This window comes from Mesoplodon densirostris, chromosome 10 (assembly GCF_025265405.1).
Source record: "Mesoplodon densirostris isolate mMesDen1 chromosome 10, mMesDen1 primary haplotype, whole genome shotgun sequence".
Taxonomy (NCBI): domain Eukaryota; kingdom Metazoa; phylum Chordata; class Mammalia; order Artiodactyla; family Ziphiidae; genus Mesoplodon; species Mesoplodon densirostris.
Window position 1 is genome coordinate 78,890,658 of NC_082670.1, and position 16,600 is coordinate 78,907,257.

The 16,600-nt window shown below is 42.9% G+C and overlaps 2 protein-coding genes across 3 annotated transcripts; both read left to right on the forward strand.

The window, feature by feature from the left end:
- The first annotated feature begins 2,085 nt into the window (after positions 1-2,085).
- RPP14 (ribonuclease P/MRP subunit p14) lies at positions 2,086-8,690 on the forward strand. Of its 2 annotated transcripts, none has more exons than XM_060111057.1 (6): positions 2,086-2,227; positions 4,891-4,988; positions 5,089-5,173; positions 7,545-7,621; positions 8,069-8,147; positions 8,602-8,690. In XM_060111057.1, exons 2-6 carry the CDS (start codon positions 4,912-4,914, stop codon positions 8,656-8,658), a joined length of 375 nt encoding a protein of 124 aa, XP_059967040.1. In that variant the 5' UTR covers positions 2,086-2,227; positions 4,891-4,911; the 3' UTR covers positions 8,659-8,690. The 2 variants fall into 2 exon arrangements, with proteins under 2 accessions (XP_059967040.1, XP_059967039.1); XM_060111056.1 differs by lacking the exon at positions 2,086-2,227 and adding an exon at positions 2,312-2,509.
- Positions 8,691-8,776: 86 nt separating this feature from the next.
- HTD2 (hydroxyacyl-thioester dehydratase type 2) lies at positions 8,777-12,541 on the forward strand. The gene has a single exon (XM_060111055.1). It carries the CDS (start codon positions 8,777-8,779, stop codon positions 9,281-9,283), a length of 507 nt encoding a protein of 168 aa, XP_059967038.1. The 3' UTR covers positions 9,284-12,541.
- The last annotated feature ends 4,059 nt before the right edge of the window (positions 12,542-16,600 follow it).

Here is a 16,600-nt window from a genome sequence, read left to right on the forward strand (position 1 = left end):
AGCCAGATGTGATACCGAATTCAGAAATTTTCAGACTTTACAGAGGTGGTATTTTATGTATACCATACGTTGTGCACACCCCCAGTGGGATCTGGGGCAGCTTTACATGATCACATGCATTCGTATTTCTGCTGTATGCTCTATGCATATCCACAGAAAATGGGACAAAAGCTATAAAGAGCTTCACCTCAGTTTAGATTAAGCATTATGCCAGATGAAGAAAGATTTGGTTTCTGGATTTTTCTTGGATTTCAGGATTGCAGATAAGGGACAGTGAACCTGCACTCCCTGTCCCCTCTCTCTTACCTTGGTGGGTGGGGGTTGGAGCTGACATCTTGAGGAAGAGTCTGTTCTTCCAAGTTGGAAGGAGAGGCATGCAGATGGATGCGGTCCAGGGCTCTGCCTTGTGACCATTAGGGGCAAGTCCTGAATTTTATCTAACAATTATCAGTATTATAAAAGTGATGCCCTGTCACTTTAAAATAAATCGAACAAAATGAATGCTAAAACATTGTGAGCATCTCCTATACCCTCCACACAGCCCCACCTGTCTTCCATCAGTCCACTTGGAACCCTTCTAGACATTATACTTACGTATATATGTATGTATGTGCACACATAGACACGGACATATGTGTAACTGGACGAGGCCGGTACTGAACCCAAGTTTGACTGCTTGCCGCTTGAAAGGTCAGTACTCGAGAAACAAGTGTTGGTGAAAAAACTTGTTTTATTCAGGAGGCCAGCAACCTGCGAAAATGGTGGACTAATGTCCGAGACCATCTCCTAGTTGTGGGTTAGAGGACAAAGGCTTTAAAAGGGAGTTTCAGGAGTGCACAAGCAGGGGGCTACGTGCAGAACAGCACGGTCAGCTCCAATAATCATCTCGAGATGGGTCGTGCAGTGGTCTGGTCAGTGTCATCTCGGTGTTTGTAACGTGTACTCAATCAGTAATTTACTCCAAGGTTGGTCCGCTTCCACCTCCTTAAGGTCAGCCCCTGGAATTCTCAAACAAGCAAGATTAATTCTCTCGTAGTTAGACATGGAAGGACTTTTGTACCCGGGAAGGCTCCACAGGGTCCTGCTTGGTTTCAATCCCCCCTTTTCTTTGCTACCCTTCAATCCTGAGGGGAACAGGGGTGGGACAATAAAGGGAATAAAGTTTTGGATAGAGAGACTAATCATAAACTTGTCAAGGGAACTCGGTTTTCGGGGGACTTGGTAGGAGTTGAGTGCCAGACACAGGATAGCAGTGGTGAGCCGACAAAGACAAGGCCCCAACCTCATGGGCTTTACACTCAAGTTTTGGCAGCCCCGAGGCCCTCTCCCATGTATACCCCTGACTCATATCACACAATTGGTGGTAATACGGTGCAGTGTGGAGAGAACCATCTAAAGTCAGATGGCCCAATCCACCACTTACAACTGTGATCTTGGGCAAGTAACTTAGCCTCTTGTGCCTCAGTTTCCACCTCTGTAAAATGGGGATGATCGTAATAATAGTCACTTTAGGACTGTGTGAGAGTTCCATGAGATAACATATATAAAGGTTTTTGCATAGTACCTGGCACAAAGTAAGCACTTGATTGTTGAATACACACGATATGTTTCCCGAGTGCAGGGGCCATATCGTCTTGTTCCCAGTGCCTAGCACATAATAGGGGCTCAGCAAGTACTTATTCAATAAACGAATAGATGAAACTTGGCTTACATTCGGAAATAGGACCATCTGGGTTTTTTTATGTCAACCCAGACAGAACACCTACTGTGCGCTGGGAGCCACAAGAGACACTGAGAACCGGTTCTGCCCTTGGGGATTGTGTTATTTAGGAGATGCTCAGCAGAAGAGACGCTAGATATAAATTTTTTGAACGAATGAAGGCATAGATGAATGATTACGAAGCACGCTCCCGGGCACAATAAACATGCCCTGAGTCCCTTACCCTATGCAGACATTTGCGCACTCGGCTTTCTGCAGCGTGGGCACTAGAGGGCACTAAGCATGGCGAGTCTCAGATTTCACAGTCACGCCTGGGTCCTTAGGAGAACCTCGCGCGGTGACGTCATATCCTCCCTAGACGTCACGCATCCGGGGGCGGGACAGAGAGGAGCCAAACGTAAACACCCCGGAGTTCGGGCCGCAGGCTTCGTGGGAGCTCCAAGTCTTGGTGGATTCTTGCAGGGGAAAGGAGTCTGGGAGGCGTCAGACCAGTCCGACGGAGAGCGGGTAGGCGGATAGCAGGGCGGCTGTTTTCCGGGAGTGAGCTCAGTTGGCCGCACTGGTGACGTATGGACGCGCGCGCCAGGGGCGCATGCGCAAGGCGGAGGGACGGCGGGCAGCGAGGTTCGGGCAAAGGTACCTACCGCTCCGGCCGCGGACGCCAAGGGCTGAAGGCGAGGCTGGGCCGCGAACCTCCCCGTGCCTCTCTACAACGCGGTCTTAGTCGCGGAGGGTGGCCGAGAGGACCGAACGGGTCACGTGTGCAGAGCGCATGCGCCCAGCCCCCAGGTGGGCGCTAAATCAATGGCGGACGTTAGTCTAAAAAAGTTGAAAACGACTTAAGTGCCCAACAGTACGGGATCGAGGATTCTGTTTTTTTTTTTTTAAATCATTGACTTCGTCCCAAAGTTATATATTGAATGCTTGCTGTATGCGATGTATTGTTTTAGGTTTTCGGGAAACATCAGAGAACAAGACAGAAAGATGCCTGTTTCTTTTAGAATGTATATTCTAATAGGGCGGGGGAGGGAAGTACGAATAAAGAATAAATGAATTTCACAGTTATGTTAGAGGGTGGTGAATGCTATGAGGAAAAAGTAGAGCAGGGGCATGGGGGGATGACATTAGATCTAAATGCCACTGGAATAAATGGAGGAATGAAATTAAGCAAAGCTATGAAGGAGGCAAGGGAATGAGCCATGTGGCTATCTGGAGGAAGAGTATTTACAGCATGTGGAAAAGTAGGAGGGAGGCCCAGAGGCGGGAGGGAAAGAGCTAGGAGGCCTGTGTGGTGGGACTGAGCAGGGGAGAGCGGTAGGTCAAGGTGGTGGGAGGAACCAGCGGTACAGATCACGGCTGTAAACACTTTGGCTTTACTCTGAAACGGGAATCTTTGCAAGGTTTTGAGCAGAGGAATGATGTGGCTTGGATGGTTTTTAGTAGGGTCACTCAGGCTGCTGTAGAGACTAGATTGGGGAGGGAAACAGGGACACCTATTACTAGTAGATCAGGTAATGAAGAGGGCAGAGCTATCACTCACCCTGAGGCTCAGCCCTGTCAGAGGTGACTGCTCAATAAACACTTGCTCCTTCAGTCTTTTTTTTTTTTGGTAAAATAAACATAACATAAAATTTACCATTTTTAACTGTACAGTTCATTGGCATTAAGTACATTCACGTTGTTGTACAGCTATCACCATTATCCATTTCCAGAGTAGTCCTGAAGTCTTTGTTGTTATTGGCATCCTAAGCCTCAGTCCAGTCTCACTCCCCTACCTCAAGCAGCCAACTCCTCTAGGGTAGTCCGTAACACTTAAAAAACACCTGTCGTGTGCCGGACAATGAATGGAATGATTGAGGGTCCTGTTCTCCTTGCCCCTTTAGTCGGGGAGACTCTGGTGATGGGGAAAGAAGCACCAGGTAACTATTGCTGCAGTCCTGAAACCAAAGATAACTCTTGAACATACAGGCCTCACACTACAACCATTTGATCAATCCTGTATTCAGAAAGTGTTGAATACTCTGTGCCAGACTCAGTAAACACTCGTGTTTGTTGAATGGATGGTTGGATGTACCTTCTTGACCCTGACTTCTCATTTTTTCTTGAGGTCATTCTTTGGGAGTAGTTGGAAGTGGGCCCAGAGAGGTTTTTGTAAATGCTGGTCTATAGCTATGTGACCTTGGAAAAGTCCCTTTCCTTGGTTCGGTCTCAGTTTCCTGGTCCCTTTAGTGGGGGAACCAGATATTAAACAAATAGACAATATTAAGAGATTGTGTAACAAGAGAACCTAACTTAGGGTGTCACAGAAGACCTTCCTGAAGAGGCAGTATTCCTGGAAGAGGTGAACTTCAAGCTAAAATTTGAAAGATGAGTAGGAGCTATCCAGAGTGAAAGTGAGGTAGGCGTGGAGCCAAAGGACAGGGATTCTCTACAGGGGGACTAGCATGTTCTGAGTTCTTGAAGGTTCCAGATCTGTTAGAAATGGCTTGAGTGTCCATTCCAGAATTCCTCTTAAGAACTTTGCTGTTTAAGCTCAGTCTTTTGCAAGCCTGCCAAATAGCCCTGTACAGGCCTGGCTTCTAGACAGGGAACAGGCAGATCAAACGTTGTGGGAGGCCAGGAGAACTACCACCCGTCATTCTTCTGTTAATGTTCTGTGTTGACTGAGAGTAAATAAGAAGAGGGTCTTCGGTCCCAGATTTTACTCCTTTATGCTTTTTACTTTTTTTTTTTTTGTATGAATAGGCATCATGCCAGAGTGGTCTTGAGGCAGCTCAGGAGTGGTTGGAATCTCTGTGTGCCTCTGGGCAGGTGTTAGCTATCTTTGCTGAGCCTCAGTGTTCTCTTCTCAAAAATGGGAATACTGATAGCTTTTAGCTCATGGGATCATCTTGAAGACATGACCTAAGTCATGTAAAGTGTTTAGCACAGAGCTGGGTACTCAGTAAGGGAAAATGTTTGCTGGGATTAAATAAGAGTACGGTGGTCTGGCGTATATAAAATATAGAAACTTCCATTGTGTCTGTATGGGTAACATCAGTTTGACCAGAATTAGATAAGTTATTGTACTAAGAGTTCTTTTAAAAAATCATATAGGTCAAATTCTCATTAAAAAAGTGAAAAATAGCTTGCATCTTGGTAATTTCTAGCCCCCTTGACCCTTCATGTAGGTGTGATCAGCACTGGAAAAGATGCCAGCCCCAGCTGCCGCATATGAAAGAATAGTTTACAGAAATCCCTCTGAGCACCACTACATGAAAGTCTGCCTGTAAGTTCAGTCTCCTGAGTTTTATTTTCGACTACTTTTTTATGAATGTGAATGGCATGAAATTTAATGCAATGCATTTTTTAAAAAATATTTTTTACAGAGAATTTCAAGATCATGGCATTGGACTGAATGCTGCACAGTTCAAACAGCTGCTTATTTCAGCCCTGAAGGACCTGTTTGGAGAGGTATGGAATCACTTGGTAGTTTGAACACTCCTAAGGTCTTTGTAAGACATAGTGAAAGGACATTTTTCCCAACATTATTTTAAAACTTTAAAACCACATTTGAAATTGCAGAAGCAGACTTTCAGAAGTGATGAGTTTTGTGTAGGTTTGTTCTCATATGCCTTCTAGTTGACAAGAACTTGTTAGACAAATGTTTAGTGTAGTGCAACTCAGAGTATGGCATAGACTGGCAACCTGCAAACTGCTGGGTTTTTTTTTTTGTTTTTTTGACTGTTGTGGCTTGTACCAGAATGTAAATGAGCACCCTGTTTCCTTTACTGAGACAGTCTCCAATGAAAAAAAACTGAGCTGAACTAAGCAGTGCGCTCACTGATATTGTTGATTTCCACTCTGGTGCAGCTCCTTATCACAGACCAGCACTTTGAATAGTCTGTTTTCGCATTCAGTTGAAAACAAGTAGAGTTTTGAAGAGAGAACAAAGACAGATGATTCTCAGGAAATTATTTCCTGATACATATATTCTATCAAATTAAAATCTGTCAAGCACTCATCAAAATTAAAAACTTTTACTCTGCAAAAGATTCAGTTCAGAGGCTAAAAAACAGACTACAGACTGAGGGGAAGATATTTGTAAACCACATATCTGACAAAGGACTAATATCTAGAATATATTAAGATGTCTTAAAACTCAGTAGTAAAGAAAAAAACCCAAACACGCCAGTTAGAAAATGGGCAAAAGTGGGAGTTCCTTGGTGGCCTAGTGGTTAGGATTTGGCGCTTTCACTGCGGAGGCCCGGGTCCTATCACTGGTTGGGGAACCATCCCGCGTGCCGCATGGCATGGCACGGCGCAGCCAAAATACAAAAAAAAATTCTTAAAAATGGGCAAAAGATATGAACAGACATTTCACTAAAAATGGTGTACAGTTGGCAAAGAAGCACATGTATGGAAAGATGTTCAGCATCGTTAGCCATTAGGGAAATGCACATTAAAACCACAATGACACATTACTACACACTTGGCAGAATGACTGAAATGAAGAATGGTGATAACACTAAATGCTGGTGAGGATGCCGAGAAACTAAACCACTCAGACGTTGCTGGTGGGCATGTAAAATGGTACAGCCACTTTGGAACACAGTTTGGCAACTTCCTTTAAAAAACTATGGTAGTTTTTTTTAAACTACTGTACAACCCAGCAATTGCATACCTGGCTGTTTATCCCAGAGAAATGAAAACTTACGTCCACACAAAAATGTGTACACAAATGTTCATAGCAGCTTTATTGGTAAGAGCCCCAAGATAGAAATAAGCCACATGTCCTTCAGTGGGTGAATAGTTAAACAAACTATTGTACATTCATACCGTGGAATATACTCAGTAATGAAAAGGAGTAAACCATAGATACACCTGACACATTGACCGAATCTCTAGAGAATTATGCTGAGTGAAAAAGCCAATCCCAAAAAGTAATATACTGGGTGATTCCATGTATATAATGCTCTTGAAATAACATAATTATCATAATTATATAATCTAGAGAAAGATAAGTGTTTGCCTGGGTTTAGGGATGAGGAGGAGTGGTGGGTATGGCTGTAAAGGGGGTTGAAGGAGAGAGCCTTGTGATGTTGTAGCTCTTTATCTTGAAAATGGTAATACTTAAATTACCTGTATGGTAATATTGCATAGAACTACACATATATATGTGTAAACAAATATGAGTGCATGTATAATTGGCAAAATTGGGATAAGCTCTGATTTATTAATTTCGGTTTTCTGGTTTTGATATTGTACTGTAGTTATGCAAGTTGTTGACACTGGGGGAGGCTAAGTGAAGGGTGCATGGAATCTTCCTGCACATTTTTTTTGCAATCTCATGTGACTCTAATTTTTCAAAATAAAAAGTATGAGGGAAAAAAAATCCATGCACCCTCTGTATGTCAAGTATAAAACCTGGTTCCTGGGGATGTAGTTGTAAACAAACAGACATGGCTTCTGCCTCATGGTCTTGGTTATTTTAGTAGGAAACCATCTTGAACAATTAATGGCAAGAATGATGAATACCTTGAAACAGGAAGTCTGTGGGTCCTGTATGTGGAAGAGCGTAGCAAGCAGTTGAGCTTAATCTTGGGAATCAAGGAAGGAGCAATTTAAACAAAGACTTGAGAAAGGTAAAGAGGCCTTAGCAATATGAAGAGGTACAGGAAGAATGTTCCAGGCAGGGGGAAGTTATAAAAAAGCAGGCCCAGTACTCCAGTCCATTAAATAACATACTGATTTTTTGGAGAAGAAAAGCAGTTGACAGAATTAGTTATTAGAGTTCAAGAGTAATGATGATAATAGTCTGCTGACAGCATTATTCCATACTTAGGTTGGTGCTGCTTTACCCTTGGACATTCTAACCTACGAAGAGAAGACCTTGTCAGCCATCTTGAGAATATGCAGCAGGTATGACAGACAGTGGAACACTTGTGGTTTAACAGAGCAAAGAGACGGATGGCAAAAAAAGAGCAAAGGTGCTCTCTTCTGAGAATGAGAAGCATTTTGTCATTGTGAACTCCGATGAGCTTTTGGAAGTTTAAATTGGGGAGAATATGAACATTCATCCACCAGGAACTTACACCCTAGAGAGCCAAACTTGTTATTTGCTTACAACTGTAGTGTTTCCCAATTGATAGTCAGGGTTGCAAACTCAGAAGTGTATATTTTAGAAACATTCCTGGTTGAGGTTCATTTTTTTCTTTGCCTTTGACATACTGTGCTTTTATTTTTAAAGTTTTCTTATTTTAAATAGGTTTTCTGGTAGAAACTACTTTCTGGACCATAACAAACAAAAGTACTAGGGAGATGTTGCAGGGACAAATCTTTACTTACGCTTTCTCGATCTTTCCGTAGTGGTCTTGTCAAATTGTGGAGCTCTTTGACCCTGTTAGGATCCTATAAAGGCAAGAAATGTGCTTTCAGAGTGATTCAGGTAAAGACCATTCTTTCACATATTCCAAATGAGGCTGAGTAGTAGACCAAACTACTTATTAATATGTGTCTCATTTTTGCGCTTGCATAAATCTAGTGTGGTTAACATCATCCAGCTGGGAGGGGAAAATTCGGGGCTTCATTAATTACAAAACCGTGAGACAAAGCACGTAGGTTTTAAATTGTATGGGGGAGGACTGGGGATAAAACTTGGAACACCTGTGGAAAAGTCTTAACTTTTGTTGCTTAATGCCTAGCGCCTAATGTATTGGAATGCGCTTTCTGAGTTTATCATGACCACTTACTTATCTAAGGCTATAGCTCTCAGGACGCTCTTTAAAGTGCTACTACCTTAGTTTGGCTTATCCTATAGAATAGGGCACGTTTCTACATTGTCCTGTGTTGCAGTGCAGTTTTCTCCTGATACTGCCTTAAACTTTTGCTTTCTCTTATAGGTTTCTCCATTTCTCCTGGCATTATCTGGTAACAGTAGAGAACTAGTATTGAATTGAATAGTCTTCAATTTCAGAAGTATTCCTCGCTCTCCAAAGTACATTTTGGCACCAGCATAATGTTTGAAGACTGAAGCAGCCTAAAAGCTCCTGTTGATGGAATTTGAGACCTGTGAAGATGCTCCCAGTAATTTCTAGCCATCGCCTTTGGTGGGGTAGGCTTCAGAGGAGTATCTGCCTGAACCAAGCAGTGCTAAACAGGCAGCACTTACAGCATGTGCACATCAGAGTTGGAGACCGGGCTGAACTCAGTAGGGCCTTCACACAGAGGGATGTGGCTATCTTCTCAGAATTAACAGGGGATGTCAATCCTTTGCATTTAGATGAAGATTTTGCAAAACACACCAGATTTGGAAAGACGATTGTACATGGAGTTTTGATCAATGGACTTATTTCAGCTCTCCTAGGTACTAAAATGCCAGGGCCAGGCTGTGTATTTCTTTCCCAGGAAATTAACTTTCCAGCCCCTTTATATGTTGGGGAAGTTGTTACAGCTTCTGCAGAAGTGAAAAAGCTGAAGCGGTTCCTTGCTATTATTGCGGTGTCATGTTTTGTACTAGAAAGTAAAAAGACTGTTATGGAAGGCTGGGTTAAAGTTATGGTCCCAGAAGCTCCCACATCCTGAAATATGTCTTTAAAGATGCAAGTTCAGGCATCAGTATTACTATTACTGAACAGTCTCTGAGGAAAACAGGGATTGCTGTTCTTCACCAAGGAGGGGCTGATGGACCCATAAACCCACATTGGTGGAGGGGAGCTGGTAGAGGGGTGTTCCGTTGTCCACTTATGCTTTGGCCTTATGCATCACACAGGCTTAAGTATATTTATCATCTGTCTAGGTTTTTAAAACTGAAAAAATAGGGAATTCCCTGATGGTCCGGTGGTTAGGACTCTGGGCTTTCACTGCCATGGGTGCGAGTTCAGTCCCTGATCGGGGAGCTAAGATCCCGCAAGCTGTGTGATACAGCCAAAAAAAAAAAACCGAAGAAGGGACTTCCCTGGTGGCGTACTTGTTGAGAATCCGCCTGCCAGTGCAGGGGACACGTGTTCAAGCCCTGGTCCGGGAGTATTCCACATGCCACAGAGCGGCTGGGCCTGTGCACCACAACTGCTGAGCTTGTGCTCTGGAGCCCACGAGACACAACTCCTGAGCCCGGGTACTACCAAAAAAAAAAAAAAAAAACAAAGAAAAAGTGACTAGAGGAAATCAGAGGTGGGCTTCCTTGGTGGCACAGTGGTTAAGAATCCACCTGCCAGTGCAGGGTTCACGGGTTCGAGCCCTGGTTCAGGAAGATCCCACATGCCATGGAGCAAGTAAGTCTGTGCGCCACAACTGAGCCTGCGCTATAGAGCCTGTGAGCCACAACTACTGAGCCTGCATGCCACAACTACTGAAGCCCACACCTAGAGCCCGTGCTCCGCCACAAGGAATGCCACCGCAGTGAGAAGCCCAAGCACCACAACGAAGAGTAGCCCCCGCTCTCCGCAACTAGAGAAAGCCTGCGCGCAGCAACGAAGACCCAATGCAGCCATAAATAAATTAATTAATTAAAAAAAAATCATAGGTGATTCTAAGGTCGGACATTGTGTCCAGGCTCCCATGAGGTGCCATTAAAAAATATATATATATTGGGAGAGTTATCATTTAGCTTAATGTTCTACTTTTAGGATTTCAAACCTGAGAAGATTTGCGTTTGGATAAGAGAAACCTATCTATATCTGTGTAGAATAAGTTTCTCACTGAATTTATAACTAGCTAGCATTTAATAATTGAAGGCAGCTATAGAAGATAGGTCATCTTTGAACACCTATCTTTTACTAGTAAATATTCTTAGATTCTGTTCTTCAGCAGTTTCTGGGTCAGAGTTTATTGTAATTTGTTACTGTTTACACCAAGATGGTAATTTGTTCAGTGTCACTTGCCCTTCAGATGGTTTTCCTGTTATCGGAGGAGGGCTTATGTGCAGATTTGGACTCAGTTATATAAGTTCTCTTGGTCTCACGTATAAAACGGATAAAGGGGCTTCCCTGGTGGCGCAGTGGTTGAGGGTCCGCCTGCCGATGCAGGGGACGCGGGTTCGTCCCCCGGTCTGGGAGGGTCCCACATGCCGCGGAGCTCCTGGGCCCGTGAGCCATGGCCGCTGAGCCTGCGCGTCCGGAGCCTGTGGTCCGGGGCCTGTGCTCCGCAGCGGGAGAGGCCACAGCAGTGAGAGGCCCGCGTATAGCAAAAAAAAAAAAAAAAAAAAAAAAAGGGATAAAAACACGTACCACGTGGGATTGTTGGAGGTGACAGATACAAATAGTTAAGCACAAGGTCTAGCTTATAAACAGTAGCTACTACTATTGCCCATTCTCTTCTGTGAATAAGGTTAGAGGTTTTCCTGAGTTTGGTGCTAACTGGTCAAAAGTTAGAGAACAGACCAGTCTTTCAGGATGTCAGCCAATCTCTTGGTATTCTAAACTTGGAATAGATCTTGAATGCAAAGCTCCTATTTTAATAATCCAGATTTTTTCTCTCTCCCTTGAAAATACTGTGGGGTGCCCCCTTATATAAATAATATATGCTTTTATTAAAAAAATTATAAGGTAAAAAATTTAAGGAACACTGTGGAGGCCAAGTTCTTAAGAGTTGAGGGGTATTAGAGAGGAAATGTGCCTAATGTGTTATTACTAACGTCATGCCCTACATAGCCAACCCTATTAAGACAAGAATCTATAGTAGAACATACAGGTGGTCCACCTGTGCTCTGTAGCTTTAGATGGTGGGTCAGACCACAGCTAGATGCTTTGATCAGGAAGGTAAGATCAGGTTTAACTGGTTACATCAACCAACATTTACTGGAAAAAGATTTTTTCTTCCTGCTGGTGGATGAGTAACTAGATTTTTTATTTATTTTTTTTACATCAAGGGGATCAGTTAGATTACTAGAAGGAATTATTCTAGTCACTAGAGGGCAGTGATGTGTATAAATAAAGTGAGTATTTTAAACTTTAATACTGTACCATACTCTAGTTTGTTGGTGAGATGAAAATACCAAAATCAGTGAGAAGCAAGGATGCCATTATCATGAGTTTCAAAATGGGCAGCATGTGTAGGTTTAGATACACCTGAAGGAGGTGTATTTATAGGTGAAACAGTATACATGCCTAAAATTTGATGTGACTTTGAAAAACAAAATGGGGAACTTGAGTCACAAAATAGAGACTTGAAGCTAAGACTGTATACTCCTGCAGAACTCATTCTCTGGGACTTAGTAGCAGTCCTGAAGCATGGGTTCATAAGTAGAGTGTGATGTAATCATTAATACTATAAGCTACCATTCTTTCAATGATAAGCCAATTTTCTACATTAATTCTAGTCCTTTAAACAGTTGTATGAAGTTAATGTTCCATTTTATAGGCAAGGAAACAGACTGATGTGGTGTGACTTGCCCAAGGTTGTACAGGCAGTATGCAGTAGAGCTGGGATTCAAACAGCCCTGCCTGGCTCCAGGGCATTTTTTCCATCACACTGTGGGTCTTAAAATGTTCCCATACTGGAACACTTTCAGTTTCTATAATTATATCTTGTTATGTGGCAGTAAAGTATTTGGAACCACCATTCTATATAATTCTGTTTATATTCAGAATGTTCTAGATCTTATTCCCTTGCTACAGTTGTAGTGTTTTCCTCTTTGCTGTTACTTGATGGCTTCTACCCATACCTATTGCCTACACTTTTTCTAAGCTGACATTCAGTGATTATTTGTCTTCAGAGCAGAATTACTGAAAGAGTTATTCTAAAAATGAAAAATCATGTGCAAGTCAAGTATGGTGGGGAGGGATGTATGTCAGGTCTGGCGGATAGCTGATTAGTACTCTGTAACTTAAAGTAGCTTCTCAATATGAGCATTTCCTTTTTTTTTTTTTTTTTTTTTTTTTTTTTGTCCTCAGTAGATGTCATGGTCTTCTTTGTAAACCAATGATCTTTGTAAACCAATAAAAAGTTGGAATAGAGAAGCAGGCAAGAAGTTAGGGATACTTCTCTGTACACAATGACTTGTTATTTTTACTCAGAGCCAAGCTTCTCAGACCTCTCGTGCTCTGTTAAAGCTGACTAACAAAAACTAGCTGGTTGGCTTTTTCATTTTGAGCTCTGTACAAGTTGCCAGAAAGAATGACTCTTCATAATGAAAGCATGGGTGACCCTCAAGTCAGGAAGTCCTCTCCCAGGTAATTGCGAAGTGGCTTTGGTCACAAGTGGAAGTGGGTACAAAAGTACTGACTAAAATATGAGGCCAAATTGTACTAGCACTTTCCACATAGGGGCATTATAAGACTGCAATTTATGTAATGTTTGATTGCCACAAATATATACCCATCTTAAGCAATTTCAGTCTAATGTACTGGAAAATTGCTTAACAGATTTTTATATTCTATTAGAAACATTTCCATATTGGTGAAGTGCTACTCATTTCTTTTTCTGAGCAGCAAATCTTAAGTAGCAGCAGGGAGAAAGCCTCACCACAGCCACCATTCATCTTGTGTATTCAGCTAGAAAAAGAAGAAACTGCTAAATGCACATTCGTACCTCTTAGGTAACCACAGGTTTTCATTTTGTGCTGAATTATTAGTCATTTTTCTTCTGTGTTCTCAGAGTATGATGAAGAGACCCATTTACTCCCAAAGAAAATTGCTACTAAATTACATCTATTAAGTTTTCATATTAAAACATACTCCACCAAAGGTTGACAGTCACTCTGAGCAGTTGTGCCACTCTGAATGCCTCATGTACTGGCATAATTTATTAACTGGTTCTACTTGAACAGAATGCAAGTGCTGTGGAATTACTCTTGGGCTGCAGTTGAGCATCTCCAGTGTCCCAGATGTTTCACTTCCTTTGTTCTTGGCTTTTCTTCATATGGATTACAAACACAGCAGAGACTAGAATTCTCGACATCTTCAGAGAAATTTTGAGTTGGAGCAAAATCGTAAGAAAACCCAAGACAAGTGTGGACACTACATAAATAGAACAGGATTAATAGAAGGCTCCACAAGCAGTCGATTTCTAGGCTATAATCAATTTTTAGGGTGGCTCTTAGGCCACAGTTCATATGACCTTATAAACCCTGATCAAAATTCCTCTGCGATGTGATGGAAAATAACACGTAAGGGAAGTAAGAAAGATCAAATGTGCGTTGTTTGATTTATCCAGATGATGAATATTTAAAGTCATTCTGAGTTGGGAGGGGATGCTGCTAAGGAAGCACTGAGTTTTTCACAAGCTTCTGTGTCTTGATTTGTAGAGCAGTTTCCAGGTCTAGAAGCAACCTCACTAAAACTCATTATCTTCAGTCAGTCTGGCCAAATGTCAAGCTGTTAGATAAACAACCTGTGGGCCATCTAAACATTTGGCAACATACAAGAATGTAAATTTTTTTTCCCCCTGCCAGCCCTGAGTAGTGTATGTGGCGATAACTAAGGTACTGCATACCTCATTTGCTTTACCCAGCATGAGACTGGAAGCAAAGTTGATTTGATTCAGATCAGCTCTGGACTGGGGAGTTGCCCCACCTTCAGTATGAACCACTTCAAAAGCCAAATGGATAGCGAGACTGTCATAGGATTGGGGACAGGTCTCCAGAGGATCTATTTAGTATTTATTCTGAGAGGCTTACTTTATTCAAGAATTTCTAGAGAATGAGAAAGGCTAGATTGAGAGTCTGTGGCTTCATTTCATCAAATATCTGGTTTCTCAGTTTCGTTTTCATAGTAAGGAAGACAACAGGCTGTCACTTGATGACCTTTGCAACTCAGTTATATAATACCATTTTTCTCCTAATCATACAAATATCTTCACTGGAGACATTTTGAAAAGTGCAAGAAAACAAAAAAATAGCATCATGATTCCACTTGCTAGAGACCCTCAGTTAATACTTTGGTGGGCTTCCTTCTGGTGTTTTTCCTAAAATATATTTTTAAATCTTGGGATCATAAAATGTATATATTGCTTTTTTCTACTTACTGTTATATTTAGAGCATTTCCCAACATCATTCAACATCCTTTGATAATCTCATTTTTAATCATCGCAAAATATTCTGTTTATGATTGTACCATGATTTGTCCAATCTCCTATTGTTAGATATTTATCCTTGAGTGCTATATATTTGCACTTGTCTTGATTATTTCCTTAGGATACTCTCCTGGAGGTGGGATTACTGCGTGAGAACATTTTCAAAGCCCTTGATACGTGTTGTCAAATCGCAGTCCTAGTGCCAGGCCTATTACATGCTTAAGTACTCAGTAAATAATTGTTGAATGCATAAATGCCTTTTGGAAAGGTTGGACCAGTTTATACTCCCACCAGCGGTATGCGAGAAGAGCCTTGTCTTGATCAGCCCACGTGATAGGAATAATGATTAAAGCAGAATTTTGGTTTCTGTGATTCTGGTGATGAAATAACCCATTTGCCTTAAAGAAATGGAAGTAAAAAGTTGAACCCTCCCTAAGTGATATATAGTTTTGTTTTAATAGACTGCTGCTTTTAAACACACTGAGACAAACATGGAATGTAGAAGAATTTTGATTATTTTAGGATGTAATCATGAAGTTCCATGTTTCCCTCTTCATATCTCTCTCCACTGAGTCTTGGGCTCTAAGTCAGTGTGTCATGGCTACTTGGCCACTTGGAGTTGCCCAACAATCCCCTTAAGCTTGAGATCTGGGGAGGGTACCCTTTAGATACTGTCTGGGCTTGTGCTGTGATGTCACATTGTGGTGGTGGTGTTTCCAAGAAATTTTGTTCTCTTGTCTGAAATGTAGAAAGTTAGGGAAGATAAATTTAAGAGTTAGAAACTTCCATTCTGAACTGTAGGGGAAGGAAGAAACTAATATTGTCTGAGGTTTTATTATGTGCTGAGCCCTTTCCCATCCTATTGCATTCCTCATATCAACCCTTCCAAAAAGTATTATCTCCATTTTGCAGATGGGGACGGGCTCAGAGAGGTTGGGTAACGAATTCAAGGTCACACAGCTGGTAAGTCCTGGAGCCCTGAAGATCCTGGTCATCTAATTCCAAGTCTAACTCTCTCCACTGTCCTGGGACACTGCCCTGGGAGACAGCACTGTGGGTGGGCCAGGATTATGGCCTTGGGTTCAGGCAGATGGGGTAAGTTTGGGGCTGAGAAGTTGGTGGCAGAGTTCTCTGGCTCTGGGTTTGAAGTTCTTGGAGCCAGTACAGTGGGACTGACCACCGCAAGCCTGAGGCTGAGAGTTCTCAAGTTTGAAGGCCTTGTGGGCTGAGCTAAGAGCTGGGGCAAAGGGTAGAGGTTGGGAGTTTGTGGACCAATACCCAATTTTTAGGGTCCCCAGTTCAAAGAGCTCTGGGTCTGAGGGTGCTGGAGTCTTAGGGCTCCAACTCGGGGGTCCAATCCTGAGGGCTCAGCTGTTAGGTTCTTGGGTCTGAAGAGCCAGGTTCACGCGTTCCCCATAAAACCTGAATCTGAGGGGTTTGTTTTAGAAAGTTTCTGGGTCTGTAGGGCACAGACTGAGGGTCACATCCTGAAGCCCCTTTTTTTCTGGGTCTTAGGGTCCTTGGACCTGGGAGGCCTGAGTGGGAAAGGTCCAGTTGTAAAGGTCTCGAGACTGAGAGTCCAGCTTCTGAGGGCCTAATGCGAAAAGCCCATCAGCGAGAGGCTTGGGATCTTTGCGCCTGAGGGTTCCTGACCGCAGGGCCCCAGACGCGGTGTTTCCGGCTCTGAGGACCTCTGGAGGTGATGATGGCTTAGGGTGAATTGCCCCGAGATCTGAGGCCCGGTGCTAAGGGTACCGGGTCTGCGGTGCGGCCACGTGGAGGCGCGGGTCCAGGGCAGCGGTGGCTGCGACAGTTTGGCGCTAGGAACCCGCGGGAGGCGGCGGCGCAAAGGGCTGCAGTGTTGACAGCAGCGGCGGAGGGGGAAGATC

What these genes read in the sequence shown, in the direction of transcription:
- HTD2 (XM_060111055.1), top strand. Translation starts at nt 8,777, where the DNA reads ATGCTCCCAGTAATTTCTAGCCATCGCCTTTGGTGGGGTAGGCTTCAG.
- RPP14 (XM_060111057.1), top strand. Translation starts at nt 4,912, where the DNA reads ATGCCAGCCCCAGCTGCCGCATATGAAAGAATAGTTTACAGAAATCCC. An exon ending in TGAAGGACCTGTTTGGAGAG is followed by an intron (nt 5,174 to 7,544) that starts GTATGGAATCAC and finishes TTCCATACTTAG; the next exon opens with GTTGGTGCTGCTTTACCCTT. An exon ending in GTGCTTTCAGAGTGATTCAG is followed by an intron (nt 8,148 to 8,601) that starts GTAAAGACCATT and finishes TTTCTCTTATAG; the next exon opens with GTTTCTCCATTTCTCCTGGC.